Raw genomic sequence first — 19690 nt, 5'->3', positions numbered from 1 at the left:
CGAGCAGTGTCTCTACAAAGACGGAGGGGGAAATTAGCAAAGTGAAGAAGGGAGGGAGAGAGACAGGGAGGCAGAGATGAAATAAGGCCAGAAAGAAACAATTGGTTTTAACATGTAGAGAATTTTTTCATGTGTGTAAAATATTTCAATAAACAACACAAAGATTTGGATAGCACTCACTTCCTATCAAGTTCCACTTCGGGGTCTGTCTCAGTTGCAATGTACGTCTTGACTTCAAAGTCCACACCGCAAGCCTAGGTGTACACAAAAGGTCAACGTGAATATAATGAATCATGGAATTCTATCAATCTGGGGTAAAAACAAAAAAAAGATTATCAAGGCAAGGGCCTACCTTTCCAGCATTATCTGGTCCTGGCTGGAGTGTGACAGAGCAGGGAAGGTTTGTGGCAATGTCGAAAGTGAAGGCACGGCCCTGCTCTCCTGCTTTCTTGAGCAGGCAGCCGTGCATGGGAGTGAGGTTGGGTTTGTGGCCAGCATCAGGGTACAACTGGATGTGCTTGACCCAGATGTCTTTCCTAAAGGACAGTCCAATGACATCCAGGTCCTCGCGGCCATAATGAAAGGCACAAGCCAGCTTCACAAACACTGGAGAGAACAGGATAAACATTAACCAGTGCGCTATCATTCCGCAGAATTGCTCACACGAGCAACTTCTCTGTAAAAAATAAATAGTATTGTAAAAGAAAGTGTACCTTTCCTGCCTGCAATGCCTGCAGGATCAATTTTCACCACTCCCTCTGTAACAACGATGGGTAGAGATTTGAGAGATTCAACACAAATATCTAAACTGGATATGATACATATGTGAAACGTATAAAAGTAATACTTACCAACAGGGTCCACATTCTGAACATGGTCGACATAGTCTCTCTTTCCCAGGTAAAGGGTAAGCTGAAGAAAGGAAGAAAGAAAATGTCAACACAGAATGTAACTGGAGCTCTTTCACGTTCATCACAAATAGGTGATGGTCTCTATTTCCATGGGGCAAGTATTATTAGAGAGACGGAAAAAGGTTTTCACTTACTGTGCCGTTCCCAGAGGTTTTCTTGTACAACCTTAGCAAAGATCAAAGAAAAAGGAAACAGTCAAACTCAGCAGTATTCAAACTGTTTCACTGTATAGTGGCACATTCTGAAAGGATGAAAACACACAAAGTTCATTCCAAGTAGTGAAAAAGACAAATGATCAAATCAACAGTTCTTCAAATGTGTGCAGGTGTGCAACTGATGACGACACAACCTGATACAAACACATAATTTATACTAAATGATGATAACTGACATGTTTTGTCCAAAATGTTTCCCAATCCTGAGTTTGTACATGTGTTTGTCGGGCCAGCCTAATGGCAGGGGCCATAAGTCATGGTCATATGTCGTCTTACAAGAGCAGAGCTGAGGAATTAACCCTTGAGCATAGTTTTACCTACCCAACTACTTGGGCTGTAAGCCACCCTGCATGAGTGACCATTCATCACATAGTGCTTGGGGTAATCACAGATGCTCAAGTCAAAGCTGCAGCCTTGTCTGCCTCTCTCTCCAATACTGTTGAACTGAATGGAGCCCTCCTTTCATAATTCATCAGGGGAAACCTATTCATTGACTTTGATTAGCACCTTATGGCAACCAATGTCATAAAAACCTTTGGAGGAAACACTGCTCTAGGGAGTTTTTCTTATGAGAGATGAAAAGTCCGAGGTAAGCCTAATGTCTCTGACAAACAGACAAATCCTTTGGGAATGGTAACACTTCGTGTTATTAATATGCATGTGCTCAGCGTTGGATAGGACCCAAGTTATTTCTGGTGTGAGCTTTCTCCGGTTGTAGTCAGCAGTCCTCTGAGCTCTTAAAAGTATTGCTTGCCATATTTGTTAGAGACCTTTTCCTATTCTGCTCCATTTAAAGTATACCAGCGAGTAAGGTTATATCAGCTAGGCCTACATGAAATAGAAAGGTATGTAACATGGAGTGTTGCTACTCCTTAATAGAAAAGGTTTGACTCACTTAGCCATTTTACAGCAACTTCAGGTATATTTCTGTGGAAGACAAAAAAACAAACAAAAAAACATGTGCAATGTGTGACTTTAAAAATGACACAACAAAAAGGTGAATGTAGATCACAATCAGGAATAACCCCTAATCCAGCAATGAGATGGAAGGATGCTCCGTCAGTGTCGAGTGCCAAGGGAAAGGCGGATGGCTAATCTGGTGGAATGAGATTACAGCATCACTGTGAGTTACCTTGAGCCAAATCTTGCCTGGGGATTATCTTTTCGCACTGCTGCTATTGACAAATCTCATCCAATAGACTGCACAGAAAACTGGACAATACCTCAAAGTACCTGGGCAGGAATTGCACACTAGCGTATTCTCATGTCACACTATTCTTCTCACAGCTCAAAGTCAATCTAAAAGGAGGGTTTTCATCCTCACGTCCCTGATGGATTACACACATTGACCAAAGTCCCCCCCAAAAGCATTCACAAGGTCACACGGTGTCTTATTTTCCTGAAAGATTTATAGCAGATAGATGAAGATAATGACATGAGATCATAACAGTATCGATACACATAAGAGGACTTAAAAGAAGAATTAGAAGAAAATCTAATTTTAGTCGAACTGAAGAATACGTTTTAGTCAGCGGCGGTCGGTGCCGTTTAAGATGGGGGAGGATTAGCATGGCCTTATTTCTATTACAGCATATTAGATGACTGTCATTCATATTCCATTCACTCAGCTCCATGTAACATCGATAGGTTTAGGCTACTACATGATACTCTGATTTCCCCTGATAATCTGATTTCCCCATGAAGGTTTACAACGTAGATCATTTTGAATAATCAAGGTGACTTTCAATACCGCCTTGCACACTCTTGCCTGCATCTAGCTGATCTAGGGAGTAATCATTAGTCCAACAGTTGCAAATGTGAATTTCTATGAGACGAATTTCAGTATTTTTATCCCTGTTTCGTTCTGTTTGCTTTCGTTTAAGAAACGTTTTTCAACAGAACCAGTGGAATAAATACACCCCTGATCACACGCAAACACAGTTCACTTTCATAGCAGCCACATACAAACAGCATGATCACTTTGTTCGTTGTATATATAATTATTTCTCGCAAACTATCTATGCGCTCTCCTCCTCTCAGCTTTTCCCTTCACTTTTGTACTTCAGTGCACAACACATCAGCTATCTTTGACCAGGCAAAAAAACCTTTCCAACTAAACCTTCATATCATGACCACTACAACCGCTACACACAGCCTACATCGATGTCATGTCATAGTCAACATAGCTACTAGAACTAACGCGTTAGTAAACCCACTAGCTACAATCATGCAGTACAGTGTACAGTCAGAAAGCAGTTTAGCAATGACACTGGTGGGCCCCAGTGGCAATACATTAATAAAACCAAAAGCTTACCTTCACTTGGAAGAGTTCCAGTGTTGGATAGCCATAGCCAGCTAGCTAACATAGCATCCCTCTCTGTTTGTGTTTGAGTATGCTTAATTAGCTAACTGCATTCTCTAGCTAAGTGACCATTTAAAAAAAATACAATCAAATATAGCTATCTCTCTCTCTCTCTCTCTCTATCGCTTCTCCTTAATTTTGGAAGAATTGAATTTGTTCATAATTGTTCAACTATTGTTTTTCTCTCTCTCTTTGAGTCAACTACTCACAACATTTTCTGCACTGCAGTTCTAGCTAGCTGTAGCTTATGCTTTCAGTAGTAGATTCATTCTCTGTTATTTTGATTGGGTGGACAACATGTCAGTTCATGTTGCAAGAGCTCTGATAGGTTGAGGGACGTCCTCCGAAAGTTGTCATAATTACTGTGTAAGTCTATAGAAGGGGGTGAGAACCATGAGCCTCCTAGGTTTTGTATTGAAGTCAATGTACTTAGAGGAGGACAGAAGCAAGAATTATATATGGAAAGGGGTGAGAACCATTAGCCTCCTATGTTTATAATCCCAATGTACCCAGAGGAGGACAGAAGCGAGTACCATGAGCCTCCTAGGTTTTGTGACATGGTTTAGCGGTGTGAATATATTTGCTATAGTTTTATCTATGTTTCTCTTTTTTAATTTAATTAAATTCACTGAGGGGGATGGTCTTCACTTTCCTCCACTGGTTTTAGTCAACTAGTCACTACACACTTAGAAAAAAGGGTTCCAAATGGGTTCTTTGGCTGTCCCCATAGGAGAACCCTTTTTGGATCCAGGTAGAACCCTTTTTGGTTCCAGGTAGAACCCTCTGTAGAAAGGGTTCTACATGGAACCCAAAAGGGTTCTACCTGCAAACAAAAAGGGTTCTTCAAAAGGTTCTCCTATGGGGAACGCCGAAGAACCCGAAGAACGCCGAAGAAGACCCGAAGAACGCCGAAGAACCCTTCAAGGTTCTAGACCGCACCTTTTTGTTCTAAGAGTGTACAAACTGGGCCACAGACGTCAATTCAATGTTGGTTCAACGTAATTTCGTTAAAATAACGTGGAAACAACGTTGATTCAACCATTGTGTGCCCAGTGGGCATTATCATTTCTCGTGTTTGTAATTTGGTACTGTATCACTTTCTATACTCAAGAATGGTGCTATCCATGTTCCGGATCTCAATACCATGTGTGTAGTCAATCAATTGATGAGATCAGGACCATGGAGAGTGACCTCCTAAAGTTGCATTTGGAGAGTGATGCAGAGACAGTGCACCATTTACAGGGAGTAGTTGACTATATTTCAGTAGTCTATATGAAGTTAAGACTGGACTGGATTGTCAGCAGTCAGCTGTCTTCATAAGAGAGATATTTTCCACAATGGAATAGTAGCACATTTCTCCTACAAATGGCAGACAATACCAGTAGGCTGACGGAGATTGAACACACCTGCATTTCCAGTGTCAGATATCAATCAATGAGACAGAGTAGTTATAAGCCTGAGTGTTGCAAACCTTATGCAACTACAGGAAGGATGCTACGCTGCTTTTCCATCATTGACCTGAATGACCAAATAATCCTTACCAAGTAATTCACCTAATAATACCTTTTACTATCCCCTACTAAATCAGACTGACATGTATTAACAGGCTAGACACGAGTGTTTTCGAACATAACATTTGAGGCTCATAGTTGTGGAGCGTGTAATATTCAATTAAGGGCAACAGTTGACTTTCAGCTCTGGAGATTTTACTGTGAAGAGACAGAATCATTAGATCATTTGTTCTGGTACTGTCCGTATGTAGCTTGTTTTCGGTCACAGGTCCAGGAATGGCTGAAGAATTGGAATATTTACTTGAAGCTAACCCTGCAGATAGCAATACTGGGCGATCTGAAAAGTCATAGTCAATCGATCAATAATATAGTAATACTTTTAGCAAAAATGTTTCTTTTCAATTTACAATCTGTAGAAACAACTTTTGTGAAACACCACAGCACAGTTGAATATGGATGGTGTTAAGAGATAGATGGGAGGGGTTGAATGGAGCTGAAAGCTGGGACTAATAACAACAAATAATAACAAGATAATTAACGTAAAACATACTGTGTCCGTAAAACGTAAATGGGTTAAGAACTTTTGTGAAATGTATATAGTATGTATAAGCTGGAAGTAGAGGCCTAAGCGTTGTTGTTCACTATTTTACTCCAATTAGGGGATGGGTGGTAGGGTTAGAAAGCAATAAAGGAAAATATATTTAAAAAAGATATGTATATATATATATGTATGTATGTGTATGTATGTATATGTATGCATGTATGTGTATATGTATGTTTTTATATGTATATGTGTATGTATATGTGTATTATATATATATATATATATATACAGACAATATTAGCAAAAATATATATGGGGGATTGGAAGTAATGCAGACAATTACATTGATGGAAGCTACAATCTATCTGCAATATGAAAGCTGATCTACCCCCTATATATAAAAAAATAAATATCAAATTAATTAATTAATAAAAATAACAGTTCACTCTACCCGTGAACACAGATGTCCCAATTTCAAAATGTAACTGGATGGCTACATTTATAAATGAAAGCATTTACCAACTTCTTTCAGCTACATTACAGACGTTTTGTCTGCATGAACTGGAGATTCAAACCAGACAAAGCAAAAAGGATGGCGATGTCTTACCTTTTCCTAAAGGTATCAGCTCACTACTGATGTTCCAATTCCTTGTATGTGTCCGGTGGTCAGAGAGTGTAGTCTCTGACTGTTGACATCACTGTTTATACCCGGACCTCGTCCTCCTCCTCCCCCGGCCTAACTCTCTTGTTTTAGACACTGTTGTCCGTCTCTCAATCCAATTATTCAATCAGCAAACATCTTTCTTTTTTTTTTTTTCTTTTTTTTAACCAGAAATGGTTTACAAATGCCAACAGCCAACTGAAGTAAAATGCTCAATGCGCAATACATTTAAAAAAAATATATAACTAGGCAAGTCAGTTAAGAACAAATACTTATTTACAATGACAGCCTAGGAACAGTGTTCAGGGGCAGAACAACAGACTTTTAACCTTGTCAGCTCGGGGATTTGATCTAGCAACCTTCCAGGTTACTGGCCCAAGACTCTAACTATTAGGCTACCTGTCGACCCAGTATCCCCAGTGACAGAGTCAGGACCCTGATCTAATGTAAATATGAACAACAGTGATGTTCCACAGCCTGTTGTTGGTGCTGTGGCTGATCTTGAAGGTCTAATCCTCACAGGGTATTGCAATGAATAGGAAAGAGGCCCCCCTTTGTAACCGACAACAAAACGTTGTAAATTAACTCAGCTTTTGGCCTTTGAGTTTGCTTAACATGTCTGATATTAATTTGGGATTTTGGCGATGGCAATTATCTACAACCCCGAGTCAGATGAACTTGTGGATACCATTTTTATGTCTCTGGGTCTAGTATACAGTAAGTTGCTAACTAAAGTAAGTACAATTGCTAACTAGCGTTAGCGCAATGACTGGAAGTCTGTGGGACAAAAATAGCATGCTAGCTGTTCCTGTACTCTTCCAGTCATTCTGCTAATGCTAGTTAACATTGGCCTGCCAAACTACCTCTAACGTCCTTGATACTGGACGAAGATATATCTGAAAAATATCCACAAGTTCATCTGACTCTGGGGAAGTAGATAAAAGGCTTCACTGAACTATCCCTTTAATCCCATTTGGTATCACATGCCAAGAATCAGGGTTTGTTTACTGATAATATAGCTATACCATTACTAAACCAAGAGATCATCTGCCACAGCTGATAATGTTATTTATTAGTCTGGGTGGCTAGATGTCCTAAGGTCTGAGACACAGGAAGTGACCCATTGAACATCAGATTGAAAGGTGTTTTTGTCTTTGAGTATGTCCAGGTATTTCTGGTAGAGTAACCTGATGACATTATTAGTTCCCTCAGTGCAGTTAGTGCATGACAGGAGAGCTGTTGGACCGGCTATTATTCAAGAATGGGCCTCACTATGTCTGTTGAGACAGTATGTTCAAACAATAAGAATTAAAAAGGCAGACATTCTGTATGTTTAAGTTGGTATGAATCAACTATTCGAGGAAGCTCAGAAGGTCCAGCGTGCAGAACCATGTTTACACAACAGGGTGGGGTCATCAATCAGGTACACTGCAGAATCGAGGGAGATGACTTCAATTGGCTCCTATTCCCTTCCAACTACACTTGACTGAAAGTAACTGGATAAAAAAAATCTAAAAAAATCTGTGTACTCAGGGAATAACCAACTATTAAAATAATTGTATCTACAGTACACCTACTCACCTACTCCTTCCAGGGTTTTTCTTTATTTGTACTATTTTATACATTATAGAATAATAGTGAAGACATCAACACTATGAAATAACACATATGGAATCATGTAGTAACCCAAAAAGTGTTAAACAAATCAAAGTATATTTTCAAATTTGAGATTCTTCAAAGTAGCCACCCTTTGCCTTGATGACAGCCTTGCACACTCTCAGCATTCTCTCAACCAGCTTCATGAGGTAGTCACCTGGAATTAATTGCAATTAACAGGTGTGCCTTGTTAAAAGTTAATTTGTGGAATTTCTTTCCTTCTTAATGCGTTTGAGCCAATCAGTTGTGTTGTGACAAGGTACTGATGGTACACAGAAGAAAGCCCTATTTGGTAAAAGACCAAGTCCATATCATGGCAAGAACAGCTCAAATAAGCAAAGAGAAATGACAGTCCATCATTACTTTAAGACATGAAGGTCAGTCAATGCGGAAAATGTCAAGAATTTTCAAGGTTTCTTCAAGTGCACTCGCAAAAACCATCAAGTGCTATGATGAAACTGTCTCTCATGAGGACCGCCACAGGAAAGGAAGACCCAGAGTTACCTCTGCTGCAGAGGATAAGTTCATTAGAGTTAACTGCACCTCAGAAATTGCAGCCCAAATAAATGCTTCACAGAGTTCAAGTAACAGACACATCTCAACATCAACTGTTCTGAGGAGACTGCGTGAATCAGGCCTTCATGGTCGAATTGCTGCAAAGAAAACACTACTAAAGGACACCAATAAGAAGAAGAGACTTACTTGGGCCAAGAAACACGAGCAATGGACATTAGACCAGTGGAAATCTGTCCTTTGGTCTGATAAGTCCAAATTTGAGATTTTTGGTTCCAACCGCCGTGTCTTTGTGAGACGCAGAGTAGGTGAGCGGATGATCTCGGCATGTGTGGAGGAGGAGGTGTGATGATGTGGGGGTGCTTTGCTGGTGACACTGTCTGTGATTTATTTAGAATTCAAGGCACACTTAACCAGCATGGCTACGACTGTCACGTCCTGACCAGTAAAGGGGTTATTTGTTATTATAGTTTGGTCAGGACGTGGCAGGGGGTATTTGTTTTATATGGTTTTGAGTGTGTGTTTATGTAGAGGTGCGTTTGATTTATGTATTCCGGGGTTTTGGTTTAGTTCTATATTGTATATTTCTATGTCGAGTCTAGGGTGTTTATTTCTATGTTTAGGTATTTGGGATTGGGGCCTTCAATTGGAGGCAGCTGTGTATCGTTGCCTCTGATTGAAGGTCCTATAATTAGGAGTGTGTTTGTTTTGGGAATTGTGGGAGGTTGTTCTTAGCACTGCTGTATTTAGCTTGCAAGACTGTTAGTTCGTTCGTTTCTTGTTTTGTTTATTAAGTGTTCACAAATAAAGTTAAGATGAGCACTCGACCCGCTGCGCCTGGTCCATTTACTACGACGAACGTGACAACGACAGCATTCTGCAGCGATACGCCATCCCATCTGGTTTGTGCTTAGTGGGACTATCATTTGTTTTTCAACAGGAAAATGACCCAAAACACACCCACAAGCTGTGTAAGGGCTATTTGACCGAGAAGGAGAGTGGTGGAGTGCTGCATCAGATGACCTGGCCTTCACAATCACCTGACCTCAACCAAATTGAGATGGTTTGGGATGAGTTGGACCACCGAGTGAAGGAAAAGCAGCCAACAAGTTTTCAGCATATGTGGGAACTCCTTCAAGACTGTTGAAAAAGCATTCCAGGTGACTACCTCCTAAAGCTGGTTGAGAGAATGCAAAGCTGTCATCAAGGCAAAGGGTGACTACTTTGAAGAATCTGAAATATAATGATTTGTTTAACACTTTTTTGGTTACTACATGATTCCATAGGTGTTATTTCATAGTTTTGATGTCTTCACTATTAATCTACAATGTAGAAAATAGTAAAAATTAAGAAAAACTCTTGAATGTGTGTCCAAAATGTTGACTGGTACTGTATATTTGTTGAATGGCTATGACTTCTTCCCTAAACCCATGTCACTTTGGATCAACTACAGTGAGTTAACTAACATTGTTTCGTTGTGGTGTTCTTTTGAAATAATAAACTATTGCAATTATTGTAGCCATTCCTACATTCGTGGAGTTCCATTTATAAGACTTTGAAGCAAAGAGACAGCGTTTGACTGGTATCGTGCCTAAATGTTGGTTCTATAGAGCATATCAGAACACTCATGCAGGTCTACGTGTTCTATGTGAAATAGTCTCCCTAAAACCATCCTAAATCTAACCAATATAATCTTATTCTGGTCCCTTCTGGCCTCTCACTCAGATTAGCTCCCCAAACCAATAACACTAAACACGTTTCAATCCCACCATTTCAAATCGATGAATTACGTGACGCATGAAAAAAGTCACGACCGAGTTGATGGAAAGATTAAATTCCAGTACAATTTTATAAATGCATGTTTGACATTGTGTTTTTTTTCGTGTCGCTAAAATTAATTAAGCGGGAAATGCAGCAAATATTGACATAATAACCATCATATCAAAGTACATTTTGAGTCAGGCGATGATAGGTGTGTGGTCCTTCCACTACGACTCGAAAATCATGCAGTTTATTAGGCAGATTAAATAGGTTAAATAAATACAGATTAAATAAATAATGATGAATTTCTCAGAGTGGTGAAAGTCCATGGTGATGAGCTTGATGCTCCTTTCCCAAAAAATATTGCGGGTCTTATTCTGGTGACATGATGATCGATGCTTGGCTGCCGTTTTACAAATACAAATAATATCGCTCTTGTCCGAGGGCTCCCGAGTGTCGCAGTGGTTTAAGGCACCGCCTATCAGTGCTCGAGGTGTAACAACAATCACCCTGGTTCGATTCCAGACTGTATCGCCCGGCTGGATTGGGGATTCTATAGGGTGACGCACAACTGGCCCAGTGTCGTCCGCGTTTGACCGGTGTAAATAAGAATTTGTTCTTAACTAGTTACATAAAGGTTTTAAAAAATCTCATCATGTAGGAATCCTACCCGCACTGTAAATCTATCTGTTGGCAAGGGTGCCTGTACCAAGACCAGAGTGGGCACATTTGCTATATAACCAACGATTTAACTCCATTTTTTAACATGTATTTTACATTCGGTGCATGGGAATTTAACACCAAAATGTATTTTTTATTTGCACTACGTCATCACTCAGAGCCTTTTAGTATTTTTGCTGGAAACATCGCTGGTGGGAAAATGCCTATATTGCTTTATGCAGATTTTAGAATACACACTCTGTTGCAAATTGGATGTGAACCTTGCTCCTGGCCTTAAATAACTCCACTCAGACAGATGCAAACCTAACAGTAATGCTAACCCTAACACATAATGTACTAAGTCTCCAATACATCTCAAACATAGTGACATTATTCCAGATTATTTCTAGAACTTCTAAGAAACACTTTTATCAGAGCTACCTTCCTTGATTAGTGTTACTATTCTTAATGGTGGATCTACTTCTACATTATCTGATTATCCTGTTTACTTCCCTCATGTCCTCACCTCTACTGTTTCCTCATTTCATGGGATGCTACACACGCACAAACACAAGGATTGGCTCATCATTAATGAGCTCATCTATAACAACTCCACTGGGCCACCATTTGACTTCTAGAAGTCTGGGATTTCCTTCTCATCTAACTTGGATTAGGGATCCAATGACATTCCCTAACCAGCAGAACAACCATAAATATGATTACAGGAGTTCCTCTGCATCAGCTTGACAACCTCTGCGACAGGCCTCAAACACACTCGGATCTCTGTACTCATACTTTTGGTGGCGCAACCATTGACCGCATGTCGATCTGAAAGTCAATCTAGACGACTGAGGTATAAGATGTAAAATATAAATGTTCTATTTTTAAACATACACAAGGCCAAGATGCTTTATGCCTTAGCCTGATACAGACCACATGGTACAGTACGAGTTTGGTATCAGACAGGCTAAGAATGGCCGTAGACCTTAGTTTCCAATTCTAAGTGTACAATTCTAAGTCATTTCCTTAGTAAGTATCTGTGTTTGAACAAAGGCTTTTGTGGGCACTGGGCAGCACACACTGCCACAGGCTCAATCGATTTCCAAGCAATGCCAGAGAGTGCAGTGCCAGCCCATAGGGTCCCTCTCTGATGCCTCTCTGTCATGACTCCTCATAGACTACACTGTAAATGTTTTTTTTGTGAATTTGACAGTAACTTACAGGCAGCTCAGTGGCATGTAAAAAGATGTATTTCATATTACAGTACACCTACTGTCCTATAAATACGGTATCAAAGCAAGTACTGTGTAATGACACACAGTACAATACCGTAACATTTACGGTATTATGCTGTAAAAAAGGAAATACTGCCGTAATCGGAATTAATTAACTAAATTCATTGAGGGGAGGGGTTTGTATTTCACAATATTTTAATGTAATTACAAGGGTGCAAGCAGGTTGGCTGTTCATTACAGCATGTTAATACATATTTGGTGTTTTATATCACTTGCACTTTTAGAGGCCTGGCAGGACTACAGATCAAAACAGACCAAAAGGACTCAACCATTTAAGGTTTAAGACTTGCTGCCACTCCAATATGTCCCCTTTACAGCCTCAACTAACCTGTACCCCTGCACATTGACTCGGTACCGGTACCCCCTGTATATAGCATCGTTATTGTTATTTTATTGTGTAATTTAAAATATATATATTGTTACATATTTGGCACATGTAACAAATCAAATTGGATTTGATTTCTACATTTTAAATTGATTGGGTACTATAACGACATAGAAGTTAAATTGGTACAGTATTAATATAGCCTCTTACAAGGCATGCCTCAAACAATATTAATGAGCCAGAAACAACATTACCATGCAGCAATCACTAGTGGTTAAAAGGTTTTTGGCACTCCAAATATATAGTATGGTAATGTATCTGTGAGGTGGAATTACAGTACCATTTGAAATACAGCAATTCCTTCCCCGCCCACAACAGTTTCCCACAATGGACCATAATTTACAGTATGCCGCAGTAAACTGTTTCAGAGTATTTTACTGTTGATAATACCCCAAATTACCGTATATATTACAGTTTTCCATATCAGTGTACGCCTAATAATCTCTCAAAGGCGATCGATCCCCTTGAGTTTGACTGGGAGTCCCCTAGTACACAACTCTGATACACAACACAATCCGATTACAGGCTAAGTGAGACGGCGGATTGAGTGAGATTTATCTCTTAATCAATTTCAGCCTCCTATATATAGACAAGCCCCAGCCAGTACCCTGCTCTGAACTTCAGTCACTGTTACTAGCCAGATACCACCCGGTACTCTACCCTGCACATTAGAGACTGCTGTCCTATGTATGTACAAAGTCATTGAACACTGGTCACTTTAATAATGTTTACATACTGTTTTACCCACTTCATATGTATATATTGTATTCTAGTCAAGGCTCATCCTACAGTGCATTTGAAAAGTATTTGGACGCCTTGACTTTTTCCACATTTTGTTATGTTACAGCTTTATTTAAAAAAAAACCATCAGCAATCTACACACACTATCCCATAATGATGAAGAAAAAACAGATTTTTAGACATTTTTGCTAATTTATTTTAAATAAAACACGGAAATATCACATTTACATAAGTATTCGGACACTTTCCTCAGTACTTCGTTGAAGCACCTTTGGCAGTGATTACAGCCTTGAGTCTTCTTGGGTAGGATGCTACAAGCTTGGCACACCTGTATTTGGGGAGTTTCTCCCATTCTTCTCTGCAGATCCTCTCAGGCTTTGTCAAGTTGGATTGGGAGCGTAGCTGCACAGCTATTTCAGGTCTCTCCAGAGATGTTCGATGACGTTCAAGTCTGGGCTCTGGCTGTTGGAAGGTGAACCTTTGTGCCAGTCTGAGGTCCTGAGCGTTCTGGAGCAGGTTTTCATCAAGGATCTCTCTGTACTTTCCTTTCATCTTTCCCTCGATCCTGACTAGTCTCCCAGTCCCTGGCGCTGAAAAGCATCCTCACAGCATGATGCTGCCACCACCATGCCTCACCGTAGGGATGGCGCCAGGTTTCCTCCAGACGTGACGCTTGGCATTCAGGCCAAATAGTTTGGATTCATCAGACCAGAGAATCTTGTTTCTCATGGTCTGAGAGTACTGTAGGTGCCTTTTGGCTAACTCCAAGCGGCAGTTTACCATAAAGGCCTGATTGGTGGAGTGCTGCAGAGATGGTTGTCTTTCTGGAAGGTTCTCCCATCTCCACAGAGGAACTCTGGAGTTCCTTCAGAGTGACCATCGGGTTCTGGTTCACCTCCCTGACCAAGGCTCTTTTCCCCCAATTGCTCAGTTGGTTGGGCGGCCAGCTCTAGGAAGAGTCTTGGTGGTTCCAAACTTCTTCCATTTAAGAATTATGGAGGCCACTGTGTTCTTGTGGACCTTCAATGCTGCTGTGTTCTTGGGGACCTTCAATGTTTTGGTACCCTTCCCCAGATCTGTGCCTCGACACAATCCTGTCTCGGAGCTCTACGGACAATTCCTTCGACTTCATGGCTTGGTTTTTGCTATGACATGCACTGTCAACTGTAGGACCTTATATAGACAGGTGTGTGCCTTTCCAAATTATGTCCAATCAATTGAATTGTGGACTCCATCTCAAGGATGCATCTCAAGGATGCGCCTGAGCTCAATTTTGAGTCTCATAGCAAAGCGTCTGAATACTTACAGTACCAGTCAGAAGTTTGGACACTCCTACTCATTCCAGGGTGTTTCTTATTTTTAACTATTTTCTACATTGTAGAATAATAGTGAAGGCATCAAAGCAGCCGCATACCACCCTGCATCCCACTGCTGGCTTGCTTCTGAAGCTAAGCAGGGTTGGTCGTGGTCACTCCCTGGATGGGAGACCAGATGCTGCTGGTAGTGGTTTTGGAGGGCCAGTTGGAGGCACTCTTTCCTCTGGTCTAAATTCCCCAGGCCAGTGATTGGGGACACTGCCCTGTGTAGGGTGCTGTCTTTTGGATGGGATGTTAAACGGGTGTCCTGACTCTCTGAGGTAATTAAAGATCCCATTGCACTTATTGTAAGTGTAGGGGTGTTAACCCTGGCGTCCTGGCTAAATTCCCAATCTGGGAATACCAAAACAGCCACCTAATCATCCCCAGCTTACAATTGGCTCATTCATCCCCTCCTCTCCCCTGAAACTATTCCCTAGGTCATTGCTGTAAATGAGAATGTGTTCTCAGTCAACTTACCTGGTAAAATAAATAAAAACTGTTTCCTAGCTTTTGTCTGGTACTGTATGTAAATAAGGTAATTCAGTTGTTTTTTTTAATACCTTTGCAAAAATTTCTAAAAAACAGTTTTCGCTTTGTCATTATGTATTGTGTGCAGATTGATGATGATTTTTAAAATGTATTATCATAATGTTTTTTGTTTGTATTTTACCCCCTTTCTCAATCTTGTCTCATCGCTGCAACTCCCCAACAGGCTCGGAAGAGGCGAAGGTGGAGTAATGCGTCCTCCGAAACATGACCCGCCTAACCGCGCTCCTTAACACCCGGCCCGCCACAAGGAGTCGCCAGAGCGCGATGAGCCAAGTAAAAACCCCACCGGTCAAACCCTCCCCAAACCCAGACGATGCTGGGCCAATTGTGGGCCGTCCTATGGGAAATGAACCCGTGTCTGTAGTAACACCTCGCAGTGCCTTAGACCGCAGCGCCATTCTGGAGGCCCGATGATTTTTTAATTTATTTAATCCATTTTAGAATAAGGCTGTAACGTAACAAAATGTGGAAAAAGCCAAGGGGTCTGAATACTTTCAGAATATACTGTATATAACTACTGCTGTACAAACCTTTTCTATTCATATACTGTCCATAATGTTTATACACACCATCATATACTGTAAATATACTGTGTATTTATATTCTGGGTTCTGAAATTGCTCATTCTGATATTTCTATATTTCCCAATTCCTTTTTTTTCTTGGATTTGCGTGTATTGTTTTGTATTGGTCGGCACTGTTGGAGCAACAGTAGGAACAGAAGCATTTGGCTGCACCTACAATAACATCGGCAAAATACGTGTACACAACCAATACATTTGTATTTTATTTGAAGACACATTGGGACTGGCAAACCTTGTTTCCAGAAAGCATGAGTCCTGATCAGGCATGTAACATTTGTTTATTTCTGTGTGGTACTGTGCCAGCCAGGAGGACAGCTTCTAACATATCTAGCATATCCTTAGAAACAATGACACTAAATACTACTAAATGTAGTACTTCAAAAGACTACTGAATTCCCAAGGGTAAATGTGTATATCAGTATTAGAGAGTAAAATATAGAGTAATGCTAGTTCCACCTGAGATTAATGTAGACTACTATTATTACCTTATGGACATAGGGTACATTTGTGGGTCCAACAATTCACACAATTGCTGAGACTCAAAGCCACAGCTAACAATTCCTTTGCTAGCTATATTTTTTGTATTTTTCATTTGTATTATGACAGAGTACTAACTGTGTGGTATAGTCTGGCAGCACTCCAGAATAGCTTTTTTATTATGTGAGGTATAGTGCCCCCTACTGGCCGAATAATATTGCTTCTGATCCAAGCACCATATGAGAGATCAGATCACTGTCCAATGTCAATGTCCTTTTCCACTTGACAAAGTCACCACAGGCTAAATCTGCTTCTTTACTTTCCCCCAAAACTTTAATATTACCAGCACTGCATTCAGTAATCCATCTATTGGTATTATGAGGTTGTAGAATGTGAACGGATAGTGATGATGTTGTACGAGCAACAGTTAGTAAGCAAAAATACCGAAGAACGAAATGACAGAGTTATCCAGGAAATCCGCCTAGGCCTACAGGTTTTGATTGAATAGGAACTTGTCAGGAGTCTGGTCAGAGGTGTACTATTGTTATCGTCATAATCTACCTTTTAACAGATGAGTTTAGGTGAAACGTTGAGTTGTTTGGCTCAGAAGGGACAAAAGGACCCAAAGGTGTACAATGTGTAGGTCAATGTGTGATTTGATTCTATTTGGTATTTCGGTATTTTATTAGGATCCCCATTAGCTGTTGCAAAAGCAGCAGCTACTCTTCCTGGGGTCCACATGAACCATAATACAGAATGACATAATACAGAACATCAATAGACAAGAACAGCTCAAGGACAGAATTACCTACATTTTTTTTTAAAGGCACACGTAGCCTACATATCAATGCATAGACACAGACTATCTAGGTCAAATAGGGGAGAGGCGTTGTGCCGCGAGGTGTTGCTTTATCTGTTTTTTGAAACCAGGTTTGCTGTTTATTTGAGCAATATGAGATGGAAGTTCCATGTAATAAGGGCTCTATATAATACTGTACGCTTTCTTGAATTTGTTCTGGATTTGGGGACTGTGAAAAGACCCCTGGTGGCCTGTCTGGTGGGATAAGTGTGTGTGTCAGAGCTGTGTGTAAGTTGACTATGCAAACAATTTGGGATTTTCAGCACATTAATGTTTCCTATAAAAACAACAAGTGATGCAGTCAGTCTCTCCTCAACTCTTAGCCAAGAGAGACTGGCATGCATAGCATTTATATCATCCCTCTGATTACAATGAAGAGCAAAACGTGCCACTCTGTTCTGGGCCATCTGCAGCTTAACTAGGTCTTTCCGTGCAGCACTGAACCACACGACTGGACAATAATCAAGATTAGACTAAAATAGAGCCTGCGGAACCTGCTTTTTGGAGCGTGGTGTCAAAAAAAGCAGAGCATCTCTTTATTACGGCCAGACCTCTCTCCATCTTTACAACTATTGAATCTATATGTTTTGACCATGACAGTTTACAATCTATGGTAATGCTAAGTAATTTTGTCTCCTCAACTAGTTCAACAGTCACACCATTCATTACCAGATTCAGTGGAGGTCTAGAACTTAAGGAATGTTCCTAGTTTTAGAAATGTTCAGAACCAGTTTATTACTGGCCACCCATTCCAAAACAAACTGCAACTCTTTGTTAAGGGTTTCAGTGACTTCATTAGCTGTGGTTGCTGATGCGTATATGGTTGAATCATCAGCATACATGGACACACATGCTTTGTTTAATGCCAGTGGCAGGTCATTGGTAAAAATAGAAAAGAGTAGAGGGCCTAGAGAGCTGCCCTGCGGTACACCACACTACATTTTTGACATTAGAGAAGCTTCCATTAAGGAAATGCATGAATACAATGCGTGAATACAATTGCTCACTGTTCGTTATTGGCATTTCCTGCCTAAGTTTGCCCACTTTGCCAATTAAATAATCATTCAAATAATTGGCAACATCAAATGGTTTTGTGATAAATAAGCCATCTGATTCGATGAAAGATGAAGTTGAATTTGTCTTTCTGCCCATAATTTCATTTAAAGTACTCCAAAGTTTTTTTCCGTCATTCTTTATATCGTTGATCTTGGCTTCATAATACAGTTTTTTCTTCTTTTGTTGAGTTTAGTCAAATCATTTCTCAATTTGCAATAAGTAAGCCAGTCAGATGTGCAGCCAGACTAATTAGCCACCCCTTTTGCCCCATCTCTTTTAGCCATACAGTTTTTCAATTCCTCATCAATCCATAGAGCCTTAACAGTTCTGACAGTCAGTTTCTTTACAGGTGCATGTTTATCAATAATTGAAAGAAGCAATTTCATAAATTCATCAAGTGCAGCGTCAGGATGCTCCTCATAATGGATTCTTCAATCACAATGAGCTGTTTTCTGTCATGCCTTTCCTTATTTTATCTTAGTGTATTTCTGTATTGTTTTAATGTTTCACCATAGTGAAGACGTAAGCTAAGGTTTTCTGGTTCTCTGTGTTTTTAGTTGGATAGGTTTCTCAATTTCTTTCTTAGGTTTTTACATTCTTCATCAAACCATTTCTCATTGTTGTTAGTTGTCTTAGGTTTTCTGCCAGAATTTTTATTTGATATGTTAGCTGATTGGTCAGATATATTTTTCAGGCTTCCTACTGCTAAGTTTACACCTTCACTATTGCAGGAAAACATTTTGTCCAAGAAGTTGTCAAGTAGGGATTGGATTTGTTGTTGGCTAATTGTTTTTTGGTATGTTTCTACACTACCTTCCATCGATAGCATTTCTTAACAGTATGCAGTTTGTTTGGCTTCGATGCCTCATGGTTGATTATTGCTCTGTTTAAGTAGATTGTGTTTTTGCTGTGATCTGATAGTGATGTCAGTCGGCTGACTGTGAACGCTCTGCGAGACTCTGGGTTGAGTTTGGTGATAAATTAGTCTACTGTACTACTGCCAAGAGATGAGCTATAGGTGTACCTACCGTAGGAGTCCCCCCAAAGCCAACCATTGACTATGTACACATACCCAGCGTGCAATAGAGCTGCAGGAGTTGTGACCCTTTTTTGTTGGTTATGTTGCCGTAGTTGTCTCTGGGGGGGCATATGGGGGACGGAATGCTGTCTCCTCCAGTTAGGTGTTTGTCCCACTGTGTGTTGAGGCTGTCAGGTTCTTGTCCAGTTCTGGCATTTAGGTCATGTTTAGGTCATTCATACCATGTTTCTTATAGGATAACAATGTTTGTATTTCTAATTTCTTTGGTGAAGTCCAGGTTCCTGTTCTTTAGGCCAAAGGCAGATGACGTCCGGCAATTGGATATTCCAGGATGATAGTGAAGACTTTGTGTTCCAAGTGTCCAATGTTGTTGGTCATGTGGTTTGGCTTCAGACCAGTAATTGTGAGAAGAGCCTGCTGAGCATATGATACATGCCATTGGCTTGGGCTAGGGTAAGAGTGGAGGGCATAGATCTGATCCGAGGGGGCCTTTATGGGGTGTGGGCATGGTTGGTTTGAGGGGGTATTGATTGGTTGGGGTGAGGGTGTGGATG

General features: G+C 40.4%; 1 protein-coding gene across 1 annotated transcript; it reads right to left on the bottom strand.

The window, feature by feature from the left end:
- Positions 1–176: 176 nt before the first annotated feature.
- Positions 177–19152, bottom strand: LOC145878519 (beta-arrestin-1-like). Its single transcript, XM_082973805.1, has 5 exons — positions 19126–19152; positions 852–912; positions 714–758; positions 353–606; positions 177–254 (listed from the first exon to the last, which is right to left on the bottom strand). The coding sequence occupies exons 1-5, from the start codon at positions 19150–19152 to the stop codon at positions 177–179; spliced, it is 465 nt and encodes a 154-aa protein (XP_082829931.1).
- Between the last annotated feature and the right edge of the window lie 538 nt (positions 19153–19690).

The sequence above is a fragment of the Salmo salar genome, chromosome 04 (assembly GCF_965601325.2).
Source record: "Salmo salar chromosome 04, fSalSal1, whole genome shotgun sequence".
Lineage (NCBI taxonomy): Eukaryota > Metazoa > Chordata > Actinopteri > Salmoniformes > Salmonidae > Salmo > Salmo salar.
The sequence above is the reverse complement of the archived record's forward strand: the minus strand, read 5'-3'. Positions and strand labels throughout refer to the sequence as shown.